Source organism: Metopolophium dirhodum, chromosome 4 (assembly GCF_019925205.1).
Source record: "Metopolophium dirhodum isolate CAU chromosome 4, ASM1992520v1, whole genome shotgun sequence".
NCBI classification, from domain to species: Eukaryota; Metazoa; Arthropoda; class Insecta; order Hemiptera; family Aphididae; genus Metopolophium; species Metopolophium dirhodum.
In genome coordinates, this window is record NC_083563.1 from 31,280,707 (window position 1) to 31,299,739 (window position 19,033).

Sequence of the window (19,033 nt, forward strand, 5' to 3'; positions counted from 1 at the left end):
AGGAAAAATCCCAATATTCTGGATATTTTTGTCACAACAATTTCTAGTGACTTATATTGCTCAATAAACAATATCCTGGACCTAAACTAGGACCATTTGTCTATACTCAATATTGATTCTACACCTCAAACACAGCTGATAGACCCTTACTTTTTTGTCATCGACTGGTCGTTATAAATTTCATAATATAATAGCTCAAAATCAAACCAAAAAATAAGTTTTAAATCTGATCATGCCATTGATGAAGTATTCAATTTCTAGATAATACTCATACAATGACTTATTTATCCAGCATTTAATCACCACCAAAAACTCAGTTCATAAGCAACCTTTTCTCACTGTGCATTCACTAATAGTTTAAAAAAAACGAAAAGCAAGAATACGTTAACAACTTGCATGATTACCCACTCTTAAAATCACATAATATAATAAACTAAACAATTTATTATTCTAGCAAAGAATAAATCAGACATACCTATTTGATCACATACTGATTAAACATTTCTCTTTAGTTGGAAGCTTATGTGGGAACGTAAAAAATTTCTTCAGTTCAAATTTCTCTTAACTCCTCTAAAGAAACTTGAATTGAGGCCCATTTGCATTTTCTAGTAATTATAAAGCTGAAGGTTTCTAAATTCAACCACCTTCATGAAACGTTTCAACCTTACCGGGCATCTGTATTGCACACGTAAAACTCCGTCCGTACGTCGTGACAACTTTTTTTTTATGTTATTCTGCTTTACCCATTGCTTGACTGATTCTGTCGTATCTTTTAGCAACGCAATTTTCTTAGTATTAAATTGTTTTTTACAAATACGACAAGCTTCGTATGTGCCTCTTTACTTGTATATCACCCAATTACTATAATCAACAAGTGTGACTAACCAATAGTGAATTGTCAATATATTTACTATTTGTTATTTTTTTGAGTAGATAATATCTGCTGGTTGATGGATACACTACTTGACATTACAAGTGTATGTCCAACTTTTACATTAAATAACATCCCGATTGCTACGACCAACACAGTCATGTACTTTCAAAATTCAACCTAGATAAGCGACTGACATGGAATAACCATATTTGAATGAAAATATTAACTCTTTATGTTTTTATGTGTATGCTTAATCCAATTTTATCTAAAATGTATAGTACCAGTCTAAAATTCAAATTAATAAAACTCTCCTTAAGTCTATTTGGAGACTTGTGGATTACGGCTTTGGGGCATGGTGAAAAAATAAAATACAATTAAAACCCAAGTCTTCTAAAGCACTTCACTGACTATCCAATGCTCCACCATAGGTATATTTCCAATCTAATTCTGTATAATGATTTCAATATGAAAATTATTGATGAAGAAACACGCTCCTTTCATACACGCTTTTATTCGTAATTTAAAAATCATCTCAATCCCCTTATAAAGGATCGTTGTATCCTTAATCTCTAGATAATAAGTGTTTACCGTCTAAAAATCCACCTTATTTAGACTTTCAACATTGATCAGTAAAGATTAAGATAATGTTTTTATTTTCTTAAAACCAAACACACATTGGAAATAATATCATGTTATACATACCGGGTCTTTTAACAAGGGATATAAGATATATCACATAGCTCGTTCCATAATCTAAAAAGTATGTATAAATAATATAATATATTACTAACTGATCCCACGCACTTCGTTGCTCGTAAAAAATAACTTTAAAAAAATTGTGATTGTTCAACTCTCTTTGGGTGCAACTCAGCCTTCCTAGTAGGCAATCCGACTACGTTGAATCGCAGACAGTGTGTGACAGCATATAAAGTAGACAATGTGTGAAAATTTGATTTGATGCATGCTTGCACCTGTCTGCCCAATTAACCAATGGTAACCAAATAATAAATACTAATTTCTATTAATTATTTCTCCTATACAGTGGCGTATTTACGGGGTGGATATGGGGGATCTCACCCCCTGACCTTTTTTTTGTAAAGTTTTCTCAATATGATATTACTTTAAAGTATCTCTGTTTTCTAAATGTTTTAGCCGTGATATTTTACCGCTCTGATATACTATACGCCACTAGTCGTTCACGGCATATATGTGACTATTGGAGAACAAAAACATATTATACTTCTATCATGGTAGTATGGTGTATTGAATTTTTTTATTTTCTGCGAATTATTTTTCATGCAGGAGTGTTTATTATAAACCCAATAAATAGTCGGTAAATAAAACAAAATTACCATGAAGATTGTAGATTTACCATAGGGTGTGGGTTTATTTTTAGTGACTAAAGTGTACTTTGTGACTGAAAAATTGTATTCACCTCTGGGTTACATGCTTTAGATGTTTGTGATAAAGAGTTGTATCCAAATATTCATGAACTCCTGAAAATATTTTGTACTTTGCGTCTTTGCCTATATCAACTGCTACACTTGAACGATGTTTTTCAAGTTTTAATTAAGTATTAAGTCTTACCTAATAAATAATATGACAGAAGTAAATATTTTATCAAATTTCCTATCTAATATTAAATAATAACTATAAATTAAGTAGTTATTATTATCAATACAATAATCATGCCAGATGAGGTTTTCGATGAACTGAGCTTTCAAAAAAATAGAAAACGGGATTTTGTATTATAACTATTTTTTTAGTTTATCGTATTAAACACTGTATTGCCGTTATTATGAATTTATAATAAACTAGCTGACCCGGCAAACGTTGTTTTGCCATATAAATTATTTCTAGGGAATTTGTAGTGTAGAAAAAAATAACCAACTTATTGTAAGTGTATATAGGTAGATCAATTACTCGGCGTTGCCCGGAAACAAATTCGTGACAAATGAAATAAAACCATATATTACCATTTACCTCCTTAAATACATAATTATTGATAAGACATAAGGTTAGGATACTAAACTTAAAAAAAACTACGTTTTTTGAAAAGTAATTTTTATTATTTTGGAAAAATACTACATAACTACCGATTAACCAATATTTCTTTATAAACTATATTATTAGTTTTTTCACCAGGGGCATAAATGTATAAGTTTTTTTCTGAGCTTACACGGGAGCAGGCAACATAGAATTTTCCGTGAGTGAAGCATGGATCGCTGATGTCAATTCCTGCAACTTTCATTGTCTGTCCTTGTGCCTTATTAATTAACATAACAAAACAAAGTTTAACTGGAAATTGGATACGTTTAAATTCGAAGGGGTACTCGTTTGTTATCATTGGTATTCTTGGGATATATACCATTTGACCACTCGCTAAGCCGGTAAGAATTTCAGCTTCAATAAGGTTTTTTTTCAAAGATAATATTTTTAATCTGGTTCCATTGCACAATTTGGAAGCATTTAAATTTCGCATGAGAATAATAGGCGCACCGATTTTTAAATCAAGTTTGTGTGGGGGGAGACCTGATGGATTTAATGAGTTAAAAAATTCAGTCGGGATATCTATAGCTTCATCTTGATTAGTAAGTGTATTTATGGAAATATAGTTTTTTTTATCAGCTTCGAACATGGAAAGAACTTTTTCGTTTATGATGTTGACGATGTCGTTTTTAGGGGCCAAAATTGCACGTTCACGGAGCCATTCATTGGATTTATTGGAAAGATGAGAAATTTCAGGATAAACTTTGTTGATTAAGTTATTTTGATCAAGAACCGAAATTGCAAATGTAGAATTTATTTGTATTATGCTATCCTTATCATTCTGAAAAGTTCCGTCACTAATTTTCAAAAGATGTTGTGAGAAGAGCTCGGCATTATTATCACCACCAAGGTGTACACGCATATTGGTTGTTAATCTCAAAGATGTTATGTAAGACCAAAGATAAGATTACTTTAGACAGGCGTTGATTTCATCACTTTTAGTGCCTTTAGGCACAACTGGCAATATTTGTCTAAAGTCACCAGCAAAAAGAATAACAACTCCGCCCATTGGGCGATCATTATTTTTAAAATCCCTCAGCGTTCTATCAAGTGCCTCAGGACCACCTTTATTCGCCATTGTTGATTCATCCCAAACAATAAAACGTGTCTCCCTTAATAATTTACCCAAAGAACTTTGTTTCTTCACACTACAAACTGGGCGTTCGTTAGTCTGAAGATCCAAACGTAATTTGAAAGCGGAATGTGCTGTCTTGCCATTTTGTAATAATGTTGCTGCTATCCCGGAAGAAGCGACTGCTAATGAAATTATTCTCTCTACACGTAGCTTTGCAAGCAAGAGATTCAGCATGAAGGTCTTGCCAGTTCCACCAGGAGCATCAAGAAAAAATAATTCTCCAGTATCTTGTAATACGCTTTGTAAAATAGTATTATAAACAACTTGCTGATCGTTTGTTAACTTCGGCTCATTCTCCTGGATGTAATTTGAAAGTATATCATAATCATAAGAAGTTTCTGCAATATAAGCCCTATCTCTAAGAAAATTATTATCATTATCATCAGTTCGTAACGGTGATTCCATGTTAAAATCAGACAGCTTCTTTCCAGATATTTTCAGAAGATCATTTTCTATTAATATTAAAGTTTTATTCAAAATATATGGAGTGACAGCTAATTCGTGATTTCCAGAACGATGCCTTTCTTGCTGCAAAATATCTAATGACATATTATTTTTGTGATTTTCCCACAGTTCTGTTAAATTAGTAATGTGGCAAAATGCTATCATCGTAACAAAAAGTTCTCTTAGATTCGACACTGATTGAAATAAAGCAGCTTCTTCGAGAGTAGAATTCTAATGACTTTCATCTTGTAACAGACCAAGCGCTTGGCAAGCTCTTTGAAATGTAGGGTGGATAACGTCATCAACAGTTTTTAAATCTAAAAATGAAGTTGGTCCACGGACGTGATGCAAAAGCATACGTAAATAATAACATTCAACATTACTTGGGTGAACAGTGTATACTCGACCGAGCACATTGGATTTCTTGACTCCAGGGTATTGTACAATTGGCTCTCCTTGTTTTCTTCTATTGAAACGATTATTAGTAAAAGTATAGTAAGATGGAACTTCAATATAAAGCAATGTTTAGGTAAAAGTATGGTGGCAAAGTTCAAAAAAAGCCATAAGAGTGGTGTTTCTAACATTTTCAAGTCTTTCGCGAGCATTTTGATCGGTGAATTAGACGCGTTGGCCATTTTCAAGGTGTACTGAGAGTTGAAAAATTGCTGGTGACCGTTCGTGAATCGTAAAACCAAATATCCGCCATGCAGCTTCTGATGAACTAATATATCTGCCATTTTGGAATGCTTTAATTTCATCACGCGATTCTACTGAGAATGCAGCCTGATCAGATCCTTTATTAATATAACTACAAATATATTGAATGGCTTTTACTGAATGGCAAAGTTCTATGTTGATGTGACAGTCAAATACACGTAATAATAAAGGGCTATATGGCACAATCCACCGATTATCAATTGTGACCATGCGATTACCGGATTTCCTAAGCTGAAAAGTTTGCCCCCCATCATCCGGTGATCGACGACGATATTTTGGATAACCATCCTGTCCGGATTGTGTCGCAATAGTAAACAGTTTCGGAAAACCTTTTGAACATTTTCCGTTTTGCATACACGGTTAATTCATGTTAAATGTACCTCATGGGCCATGAATCATGCTTCTACTGACGACATTAAATAGGGAAGGATCTTCTTGTTGATTTGGCAACTCAGCACTAAGAACTAAATCGATATCATTTGGCCTTAATTTATCGTTGAGCCACACTAAGAGATGAACATGAGGCAATCCTCTTTTTTGCCATTCAATAGTATACATATAACACATAACTCCACCATATATTTTTTCTTTTGTAATGAAATCTATAAGTTTTTTCACTTTCAAATTGAAAACGCGTGCGATAATATCATTCCGGTCAGCGGGTATTTGATTAGTAAATAAACATGATTGAATATCTGGCCATTGAGGATTGCACGTCATCGTAATAAAAAGATCTGGGCGTCCGTAATTTCGTACGTACACCATGGCATCTTGTTTACGTTGCTGCATGTAGCGTGGACCACCAACAAATGAAGATGGTAAAATCACTCTCTGGCCAATTTGATCTGGGTTTCCGTCAGCTTGCATTGCATCTTGAAGGTCAGTGTAAATTTCAGTTCGTAATCTAGTTTGATTTGCTCTTAGATATTGAAGCCGTTCAGTCTATAAGAGTAAAAGTCCATGGCGGAAACCGTTTTATTAAGAGGAATTTTTGTAATTGGATTAACTTGCGAAACATCAATAGAATAACCATTCTGTCCATAACAAAACATTAGAGGATACTGTAACGCATCGTATGAACGATGAATTTCACTTGCGCGTGTTAATGTATCATCTCGAGCTCTTAATACAATATCTCTCTTTGAAAATTCTTGGCCGACAATTAATATGGCTACTTCATCAGTTTGAGGAGTATTATATCGACCACGATGCTCTGCTTGTGGTTTTCTGTCGGCCCTATAACAATCTTAAATTCATCTAGATTTGACGGCATCAAATCGTGGTTAAAATCTCCTACCGCTACTAGGTATATAGATAATATGAATACAGTCAGGATTGGACAAGATGAAAAAATATTGATACAAGATACATTAATTGTTGGTATATAGACTTAGATATCACATATTCACAGAATGTTAAAAGTTGAACATTTACCGAAATCAAGGTCTTATGACGTGGTATACCTAACATTGACTGCACAGCCCAATATAATATAGTATACTATTATGCATAGTAATATAATAGGTACACTTCTACACATTTAGAGCATTTCCCGACCATCATTAAACCATTTAAGTACAAATTATTAAAAATGTAATACCACCTAAAATATTTAGAAAAAACCATTACATTTATTATATTATAAGCCAAAGAAGCAAAGGTAAAATATATAGGGGTACTTATACTAAAATGACAATCATGAAGAATTATTAATTGAACCATATAAAATATAAGAAGCATCAAAAACATTTGTTGAAATAATAACTTACGATTCAATTTTTGGTCTGACTTATAAAATTCGTCTAAAATTATCAATATTTTATAATTATTCAAAATACAATTAGGTAAGAACTTCATTATTCACAATATTATCACTAAGAAATCATAATAAGTGATTACTGCATTCATGATTTAACTTAAACTAGACTATATTCATATGCATACTTATATTATTATTAGAAGCTTCGTAATTTTAAATAATACCACTGATAAAAGGCAATATTTTTTTTAAGGGAACCTGAAGACAGTGCGTTATATAAATTTGTATACTTCATCATCCTTTTAGACACCCCTTATCTCTATTCCTAGTATGATCTCCGAATTTAAAACTTTTTGGTATTACAAATATAAAAATATATTATGTCTATCTTTTAGGACATAATTCATAAATAATTTCAAAAAATTCATCCCATGACAATTGATAATAATGTGTTTCCATTTGTTGTCTGTATTTATTAGTTATTACTATGAGTTATGACATCCATATTATGAATTAAAAATGTTACATTTTTTATTTTATTTTACTGTTTTGTTCTATTTTATATTATATGTCGATAAAGTTTGGATTTTTAGTCTAAAATGGTCTTGCTAATCGTTTTAAATTTGTACCACTGTAAGCTGTATATCTTATCTAATAAAATAAAAACGAGTCTTAACTCAATCTACAAGGATAGTTTTTATTTGCTTGTTTATCTGGCTTGGCATTTTGTGTCTCACAGAAACTCAGTAGATGACTTAGTTAAGCTGTAAATAACTTTTGCGAAGACAGGCTCATAAAAAACATATACGATTCAACCATACTTAAGAATTATTTTACTTCCTTCACTGTAAATGGAGGCGAAATTGCTATTATTGCTGAAATCGTCATTAGTGTTACCATGGCAATTATATTTACGAGATCCTATATTCCAAATAACTGTACTATGATTTAAAATACTTACACTTTATCTTGTTAAAATATAATCCTTTTTTATGTACTACACAATATATTCCTGATAATATATCACTTTGCCGGTAAAATTTATTTTTCTATGTAAAACGTGCAGCATTATTGCTCTAATAACACTATACATTAGTCTAGTTAAGTTATAATTTACTGTATACAATCATTTATCATTGTTAAAATGTAAGCAGTTTCTTTATCAAATGGATTATGGAAAAAAGTGATAAATAACCAATACACTAAATGTTTTGCAAAAATGTCAAAACATCTAGGCAAAGGATGTTGTAGAAGTTAATAGTTTACCGTTAACAACTGCCAATTTTACAAATAATGCAAGCTTCTTCTGAACTTACAATTCATCATTTAAACGACCCTCTAAAAGTCTAAAATAAATGATACCGGTGTTGTCTGGTCTAGGGATCAAAATGCCGGAAAATTTCCGGAAAAAATCGGGAAAATTTCGGAAATAAACCTTTTTTTTTCCCAGAGCCTCGGAAAACGTGGAAAAATCGAAAAATATTAAAATAATACAATTCCGTAAAAAACCAAAGTTTTCAGAAAATTAAAAAAAAACCGAATTTTTTGAAAATTATAAAATTGTATTTATGCTTAAAAATTAAAATAATCTATGTTAAAAAAACAATTTGAAAAAACAGATAAGGAAACCTGTCATTCTCATTTCACATTTGCCAATACAGTTATATCAATGTATTATTATATTAAAATTTAAAATTAAACTATTAAATATATTAATACGGATATTTCAATATTTGTTTTAAAAATAACGTAGTTACATATCAAATTGGTATTTATGTGGGAGAGTGTATTTCCCCAAAAATAAATCACCTGTATTTTTAAATGTTATATAATTAATATTACTTGTAAGTTGTAGATAAAATATATAGACAGCGCACGATTGACAAATGAGTAATGACAATATTTATTAATAATTATTAGGAAAATACGTAACAACAAAACATCATTGGCGGAAATGCGGGATACGATAATATATTTTTATAAAATTATAAATAATTTCTTATTATTTTTAAATTTTTCAGGATTAATCTAATTTTTTTCGTAAAAACCATTTTTCCGGAAATTTTAAATGAAACCAAATGTTTCCAATTTTTTTTTTGAAAATTTTGATCCCTAAAAAATCACAAGAAGCGGATGTAGGAACAAATTGTATGCTCTATGATGTACCATTAAACGCAAACAAGTCAATTCCAAAAGTTAACCATGGTCAGTTTTTATAAGTTAAGCTAATAACTTGCGTCATTTACACTCAAACAACACATGTGGCTAAAAATAAAAATAACTTTAAATTAATTTGATGAACTTTAAAAAGATTTGAATATATTGAATTCTACTAACTGGCCTGATAGTATTAATATTGAGTATAAACATTTTCAATATTTAATTTGAATGAAAAAACTACGTTTCAAAGGATTCCGTAAATTTAAGATTCCTCAAAAATAAACCATCTTCATCCATTTTAACTGCAATAAGAACAATTTCAATTTCCTACTCTGAATTTGAGAGATCATTCAATGCAATGAACAATATAGTTACATCAAAAAGAAATGTTTTGATTAAAGAGCATATTATATCATCAATGGTTCTTAATCTAGTGCCGTTGCATAATTTCGGTGCATTTAGATTCCTCAAAAGAATTATAGGAGCGCCAATTTTTAAATCAAGTTAATATGGAGGAAGTCCTGATGGATTTAAAAAATTTAAGAACTCAATTATAATATCAACTGCATTATTTTGATCACTGAGACTATCAAAAGACAGATAAGTTTGCTGATGCGCTTGAAACATTGAAATAATTTTTATATTAATATTTGTTACAGAGTCGTTTTTAGAGGCTAAAATTGCTCGTTCACGTAACCAATCGTCTGTTTTCGGAAATTTAAACTACTTGAGGATAAACTTTATCTATCAATTCATCTTGTTCATAAACGGTAGTTGAAAACGATGATTCTATTTGTATTTCACCATCATCATTTGAAATATGCCCATTCCCTTTATTTAATAAGGCTCTTGAAAATCACGTGGAGTTAGTATCACCACCCAAATGTACCCGCATATTTGTCGTGAGTCCTAAAATCCTAACACAAAAACGATGATTTGAAGCAAGCATTTATTCCATCACTTTTGGTGCCTCTTGGCAAAATTGGCAATATTTGCCGAAAATCGCAAGCGAACAATATAACAACTCCTCCCATCGGACGTTCATCAGCTCTAAAATGTGCAATCAAGAGCTCCAGGCTCTCCTTCATTTACTATAGTCGATTCATTCCACACAATAAAAGATGTTTGTCTAAGCACTTTAGCTAATGAACTTTGTTTAGACATTTTACGATATCTTACAAATTTTACAAAATTTTCTTCACTATCAGCATCTAGATCTTCATTTCCAAAAATATCATCAAAATTAAATTATCATCATTAATATTATTGGCAGAATACCACGATCATCGTTTCGCGAAAATTGTTCACCATTGTCGTTAGGGCTCAACAATTTAGAAAGACGCAGAACCTTAAATGTTGAACGAACTATATTACGTTTTCTTTTCAAAATAAAAAAAACAATAACTCAAAATCATTAACGGAAAGAAGAAACTGTGATTATAGTTATTATTTTATTATTACGGTTTATATATTAAGATACATAATATTGTTGTAACCCTGGAAACCCGCGGGCTGCACAGTTATAAATAAATCCAGTTTACACGTTTATTTTATTAATTAATAGATAATTCAAATGATAATTAACTTAGACAAATACTAACACGATAAGGACCTTTTCCATGATATTATAATCTTCCATTAAAAAAAAAAAATTAAGACAGTCGGTCGAGTAGTTTCCGAGAATATTAGCATCAAAAGTTACAATTTTCGGTTTTATATATTAAGATTAAAGATTAATAATTGACCAATTTAATGTTTACACTATCATATCATAATAATAGGTACTACTAGATATACTACTAAATATAGTAATATACTTACTAATTTTTTCTTCAACCATTAGTATGTCTAGAACAAATTAAATTTAGTTATTTTTCATAACTTTTTATACCTCTTAAAACAATTAATATAGTAGTTACTATATCACAAAGAAAAATTCCTTAAGTTATGCGTTTGTAGGTAGGTACACTATAACGTAATACATAATTTTGGTTTTAATATCATTAAATTTTATAAAATGTTCTTTATTGAAAATAAATATAAAATAAAAATGTAATTTAAAAAATATTGAAATGATATTATTCCAACCAAAAAAAAAAATACATCATAGTTTCCCAATTTCACCAATCCCATATGAATATAATAATTATGTTACTTTATTTTTTTATAGGTATGGTACACACTGTCTGATTACATTTATAGTTTGTAAATAAGCTAGCTATTTTACAAACTGTTTTTTGAGTTATACCTAATAATGACCTCAAAATATAGTTTCTACCAAAACTTCAGTATCTTTATATATTGGAAATTGAACAAAGCTTAGCATTTTTTGATTATGTTCGTTAGTTTATGAAACTTAATAGTTAGTACATTTTAAAAAAATCAAAAAAACTTCAAATGACAGTGAAGAAATATAAACAAGTGTTTAGCTGTTAATAACGTAATCTTTTTGATAAGCTAAGCTTAGCTTTAGGTAAAACATTTTTGAAGCTAATGGTTTATTAATTTATGGTTTATATAAAAACAGAAGTTTATCAGCACATTTCATCAGACTATTCAATATTCTTTTAATAGCCGACACTACTAGGCAGTCGATAAATATTTTTTTTACTTCTTCAATTATTGTACCATAACACACATTTTAAGAAATTAGCAAATTATCATCCTATCAACATAATATAGTCTTAAGACTATTTGAATAAATTATAACTTACATTTTAGAGGTACTTTAAAATCAAAATGTTCGTCTTTTAAGTCTATAAAATTGGAACTACATATTAATGATAGGTATACCTAATAATAGTAATTATCATAATAGTTAAGTGTTTTTAATTTTAATTAAAAATAAAAATATATTTATTTGTTATGAAAAATCACAATCTAATTTTAAAAAGGTGTGGCAGTGAGTGTCGCTCTGTTGTACAGTAGGTTAAAAATGGGTCACTGTTATGGATTGTATTAAATTTTAATTCAATGATAAAATATCATTGTATAAAAAAAAACAATTCTGAGCGAAGACGATCAGTCAGTCTATGATATTATATATGATGATATTATTGTGAATTAAGTAATTTATATAATATTATAACCTATTTACGTGGAACCTAGTTTTAAACTTTCAATCCTTAGCTATAAAAGTTGAACATTTTATACATTTTTAACTACAAGATCATTTTTTTTTTTTTGATAAAGATAGACAAACTTATGAGGAATTTCGTATTACATTTTAAAATCTTAGATTTAAAAAAAAAAATTATATGAATTTCTAAATCTAAATAATTTGCAAATTTTCGTGATTTATGGGTATTTTGTCAAGATGAATTGAACTTTAAAAGAGTATGAAAAAAAAATTGTGACTGGATTTTTAATATTTTTCAAATGTCCTTGTAACAATATATTAGGAGCCTTGTGTTACATTTTCAAGCTTATTTAACCAACAAATAAAATTGTATTGACATTCATAGAATAAAAAACTAAAATAATTGGAAACTGAAAATGTCCTTATTGTGTGGTATTATGGTGTATGGAAAATGAGAATATAAACATTCGATGACAACTCTCTCCAACTCTGGGCTTCATTTCAAAACTAATTATTAAAATCCTATAAAAATATTTTTGGGTAATTTGAACAAAAGACGCTACATGCAGTTTGTTGAATGGTGTCAATCATACCAAATTAACAAAAAAATACTGAGAAGCCAGCAGGATTATTATATCCAATAAAAAAAAATACAGGACAACCTTTACAAAGAATAAAATAGATTTTTAACAGGATAAAAATGCATATCAACCTATAAAACGACCAAATATATTATAGCAAAAAGCGTAAAATATGCAAATATTAACTATGTTGTAAAATTCTTATTTAATTTCGTAACGATCTAAAGCATGCCTAAAAAATTGTGCTTAGACAGAGGTGTACATTTTAGAAATAAAATAGTAATTGTTAATTATATACATAAACGATATACTTAATTTAGCAACTTTTGATGCAAGATTTTGGAATCCAGTCGGTTCTAAAAAAATATAAAATATTTTAATACTTTTAACTATCCAAAAAGTTACAAACAGTAAATTATAATATACTTCATATGGGTAGGATATTAATAAATTCAACATAATAATATAATAAGGCACAGAAATGATCAATTTTTTTCTTATTTTTACTTATTTATATTTCATCTTTATCTATATATACCTACGTGAATATTTGGTTTTTTTTTTATTCATCGGATTCTAATACGGTTAGGTCAAGATTTTATGTTACTTGATTTTATTAATCTGCTGTAGGTTGAATTAAGTAAAAATGACAAACTTGGTATAACTTTGATACTTTAGAGTTAGATTATACACTTACGTGCAAACTACATGCGGTCTGCGATCTACCGCAGGTAGATTGCCCACCTGAAAACATACTAATCTCACGGACAATGCCAGTCTGGATGGCTATAGGTACATTAAAATATAATAACATTTACACTTAAAAAGACATTGCTTTCACAGAGTGTTACACCCAAAAGGAGTTGAACAATCACAATTTTTTTCCTGGTAATTCAGCTAGTTTAAAATAATATTAGATACGAAACATGCTTGTCTAGAAATTAGCGTATTTATATTTCGATACTCTACACGTTGACCGCCAAGGGGTTTTTTACTGTGTGACTTAAGTTTGCTGCGAGATCGAATTCTAAATCTCAAAAAAATTACTAAACTTGGATTATGAGATCTCATCTGAAATCTCACTGAAAACGATTCCAGCGAGATCTCACTCTAGGTCTCAACAATCAGTATTTTCTCGTTGGTTTTAAAATGTACAGTGTTGTCACTTTCAGTAAGTGTTTCAAGCTTGCAAATATCTTTATTAATTGACAAAACTGTGTTTATGTAAACGTATGAAGAAACCTCGTGGCTGTCAGGACAAAGTTTGATGAGATCTCATGTAAGAACTCAAGGCGGTCAACGTGTTCAGTTAAACAGTTAAGGATTATTTACAATAATAAAATAAACTTACTATCTAATCCATCCTGTTTCAATGCATCTAATAATATTTTTTGACAGTAACAATTTTAATTATTAAGTATGAAGTATAGTTATATTTAGGTATAAATTAAAAAAATCATTTAATGAATAATTAAACATGCAGAGTTCACGAAGGTGGAATCTGAAATCTTACCCAAACAACTTAGTTCTTTATCTGAAGCTAAAATAAGACATTCTATTAAAAATAATGTCTTCATTATTTGTTTATTGTTCGGTAAGAAAAGTGTGGATCAATATAAATAATTGTCTTGGATTGAATATCCACCATAATACGTTTACAGAGCATGGTAATATCATTTCACGGGAGTTTCAATATTATATAATTGTATAGTACAATTGACAGTCAATATATAACAATATGTTAATCAATTTTAAAATAGGGGATGACAAAGTGGGAATTAATGAAGACATTTCTCGGACTTCGACAATGTAACCAAAACAATTTTTTTGGAGTATTTTTTCGCATACATGCATTTGTAGTTCAGGGTGTTAAGTAAATTTTGTTTGTCACTGTTTCTTATGTACCACCATTAATTTCATCATTTTTACCTAGATCTACGAACCAAATCAGTTTTATAGAGTTACTTATCACCTTGCGTATCGGTATCACTAATCAGTTATATTGAAAAATACCAATTAAATAGAGATATATATAAATAGATAATAAATTAGAGCATTTCAAAATACAGAACATTTTACATTTTTTATACTATATATTTTAATAAATACTAACCTATATTGTAAATCGAAAACACACACAACACTTCGATATATTTTATGTACTTAATAATACAATTATAAAATTTAAATTTCAAATTTTAATGTTGCGATTTGGTCTGTGAATCAGGATAATATACGTATGTATAATAATATTGAATTAAGATTACCAAAAATCGTCCTACAAGACGAAGCCCAGACTCATGTTATGCTCAGGAATTTCTAAATATTGGTTGGAAAATCATTACTCTGAAAAATATTATGACAGAGGAGGATCAATAAATTAGCCAATCTAATCACCTGCATACTTGGCTGGCATAGATTTTTTTTAAGTGGGACTTTACCTACAAAATATTGTATTCCTTTCTGCAGATTTTATTTGAAGTTATAATTATTAACATGCGAGATAATTTTAACGGCAATATGTTAATTTCGTTTCAAAGACACTAGATCTATAAAATGGATTTGTGACCCTGCGCATAGTTCAGTTCACTGTGTGCAATAACTTAAATAATAATACAAAATAAAATGTCAACGATTTGTGTGTTCAAATAATATATAGGTAGTGTAAAAAAATGTACATTTTACAATTTTATGCATTTTTGAAAATAGATACTAATTTGCGCTCTATTCATTGAAAATCCAACCAAATTTTAAATTAATGTTTTTAATATTTTTTTTAAATCGTGGTAAAATATTGAATTTTAGTCATGTAGGTATATACCTTAGAAAACTGTACTAAAATATTCGCACAATATCCATCCGGCTATATTACATAAGCGTCAATATTATATCAATATCTTTCTGAAGGATATGTACTCAAGTCTAGAATTAATATATATCTCTAAAATGTAACCACTGCCCATTTCTCTTAAATATCTATATTTTTGTTAATTTAATATAATGCCTTTATGTGTAATTGTTTTTATAAAATTATTAATCTTCTTCGATATAGCTTACGCGAAATGCGTGAATTCATACTAGTTACTATATGTCCTACATACCAAAAATATAATGTTATAAGTTAAGACTGACGTCTGACGCTCTATCATATTCAGATAGGTAATACATTTGTTAGGCATCTGGAAATGTTGGCGCTTATCTTGTTTTAACGCTTATTATAGGTATGTCGTCCACAGATCCATCCTGGACTATGATTATTGAATTGCTATATGTGTGTCTACGTCTACCAGTTATATTGTATGCCATTATGCCAACATAAACCAGCCCTTTAGATTATTTGTGTTTCAAATCTGGTATTATTTAATATTTTAACAATATATGTAAAAAAATCTAAATATAACTTGTACTGTAAAACATTATTGAAATTTTGAAATTCTCTTATTTTGTATTTCTTATTTAAATAAAATAATTTAATTTTTCTTTGATATAATATGTTATTATAAACTATACAGGTACTCTGGTCTTAATTTTAACACAAATTTAAACAGTAGCTATAGCTTATAGTTAATGACTGTTCGTTGTTATTACTTATTGTTATTATTTTTATAAAAATTATGTAAATTAATTGCATAGGAATATAGGATATTATATGACATTTATTACTTGGAACTTATTTAGTGTAACTTTATTATATAATGAATAATTACCTACCTACAATGCCATTGAAGTAGAAAATAACATATACTATCACAACACCGATCATAAAATTATGTTTTGAAAAAACCATTTTTAAATTTTTAAATCAAGTATTAAAAATTATGAGTAAATATTACTTCTGGCGAACGAGTGAACGACTAACATAGAATTGTATGATTATTCAGTATATTCATTCTTTTTCACACATTTTCTACCTATTCAGCTGTGTACACAAATAATAAGACATGCGCACATATACATTTAAAGCTGTGTAGGTATTATACCATTATACTATAATAGTGGTATAATAATATACCAAACATTATAATATTTTTATACAAACATTATGATATTTTACAACCTGAAAGTCTGCTAGGCGCTAGCTGTATTCTTACAACCAGTGCTTCAGTGTTTGCAAACGTTGTATAATAACGTCATACGTGACAAAAAAAAACAAAAAAATACTGGTACCTAAGTGCGTATCACTCTGCTCAGTGGTGTAATTGCGGGGGGAGGAGGGTGGGGGGAAAGTATCATTTCCCCCTCCAAATAATCCACATTCAAAAAGTATTCTTAACAAGACTGTTAACTTAATATTAAAATATTTTTTTCCTCAAATTACTTTTTAAACGTTTATATTTATTTTAGGTTTCTCGTATTGAATAATATTATGTTGACGTAGGTATTGTCAGTGTTACTGTTATTGCAATAATCGCATTATTCGTGACTATTATTATCTGTGATTTGTGAACACGTTATTATCTTGAAATCGCGATTATGACTACAGAAACGGCCGAACGGGAGGTTAATTTCCCCCCCCCCCCTAGATTTTTATCCAGTTACGCCACTGACTCTGCTGTACAGTAGGTTATAACAAGTGGGTCACTATAATGGATGGTGTTAAATATGAATTCAATGATACACGAAAAATGATTCTGAGCGAAGACGGTCAGTCAGTCTAGTATGATATATTACAAAGTATATTTGATGATATTATTGTGAATAAAGTTATTTATTTACCTATTTACGTGGAAACTTGTTTTAAATTTTCAATCCGTGGCTATAAAAGTTGAACATTTTATACATTTTAAACTACAAAATTATTTTTAAATTTCATAAATGTTGTCAAAATTCGAACTTTAAATGCTTATAAAATAAATGTGTGCCTATGTAATTTTAATATTTTTCAGCTGCTATTGTAACAATATATCAGGAGCCTTGGATTGGCACCGACGGCTCATCGCACGCATAATAATTTCCGCACACACAGGCTCATGTCAATGATACAGATTTCATCAAATATACGCCATGCCATTCAAATGACAAAATTCCAAGGAGATAGACAAAATTGAGGGATTTTAAAAAAGTGAATGACGCTTTGCTGTACAGTAGGGTACAAGTGGGTCACTGTATAATAGATGGCATTAAATTTGAATTTAATAATATAATACCATTGTAAATAAGAAAAGATTCTGAGCGGAGACGGTTTGTCAGTGTGGATATTTTATATTATACTACTTATTAATACGGTAAGTTGAATTAATATTATAAAATTACAACAAATACTAAACAGGCAACAGCTCAAAATGACTCAAAATTTTTTTTTAAATGTTATCAATTATAAGAATTGATAAAATAAACAAATGGTGTAAATTTCAAGTATCTATACAGTTATTCGTTTTTAAATTACAAAAAAATAAGAACTATTTGATAAATCGAGTGAATTCCAATGCTGTAAAAATTTGAACTTCAAACGTACATAAAAAATTAGTTTAACTTTCCAGTAGACATTTTTTTTGAGGAAGGTATAACCTATAAAATTTGAGGAATCTTGCATTAAATTTTCAAATCTTGGATAACTCTAAATAATTTTAAAATTTTTATGATTTTTACGTATTTAGTGTTACTACCCCAAACGGTGATAACAGACACAAAAATAAATTAATTTAAAAATTAAAAATTTAGCGAACGATATTTGAACAATTACACACAAATCATTGTAAAATCAATACATTCATCGTTCAGCTCAAAATCTAAAACACACATTATTGTAAACAACCAACTTTTAAACGTAATTAAAACGGGAAACAATAAACGAAAAAAATTAAATACTGCAAAACAAAACATAATGGTTAACAAAATAATAATATATTATATTATGTCAAATAAAAAATAACGCAAAACGAAATAATTAAAGCCATTTTATATTAATTCTGTGTACCTACATATAAATGGTAAAAATAATTTAAAAAAATAATTAAAAAATAATTTTAAAAATAAAATGTATTTTGATTTTTGTCCATTTATATGATTTATATGGTTTCATGAAAACAATAATTGTCCACGCGATGTATATATATTTTATTAAATAAATAATGAATAATATTATATTAATATTATTGTGAATATTAGTGATATACGTAAATAAATTGAAAAAATTAATTCCGGAAACTTGCAAAAAAAATTCAGGGGGCACCCGGGTTTGAACCGGGGACCTCTCGATCTGCAGTCGAATGCTCTACCACTGAGCTATACCCCC

At 29.2% G+C, this 19,033-nt stretch overlaps 2 protein-coding genes and 1 non-coding gene across 3 annotated transcripts; all 3 read right to left on the minus strand.

Moving 5' to 3' along the window:
* Positions 1-2,966: 2,966 nt before the first annotated feature.
* LOC132943623 (uncharacterized) lies at positions 2,967-3,785 on the minus strand. Its single transcript, XM_061012652.1, has one exon. It carries the CDS (start codon positions 3,783-3,785, stop codon positions 2,967-2,969), a length of 819 nt encoding a protein of 272 aa, XP_060868635.1.
* A 45-nt stretch (positions 3,786-3,830) lies between these two features.
* LOC132943624 (uncharacterized) lies at positions 3,831-4,667 on the minus strand. Its single transcript, XM_061012653.1, has one exon. It carries the CDS (start codon positions 4,665-4,667, stop codon positions 3,831-3,833), a length of 837 nt encoding a protein of 278 aa, XP_060868636.1.
* A 14,294-nt stretch (positions 4,668-18,961) lies between these two features.
* On the minus strand, positions 18,962-19,033 carry Trnac-gca (transfer RNA cysteine (anticodon GCA)). Its single transcript has one exon. It is a non-coding gene; the product is annotated as a tRNA-Cys (tRNA).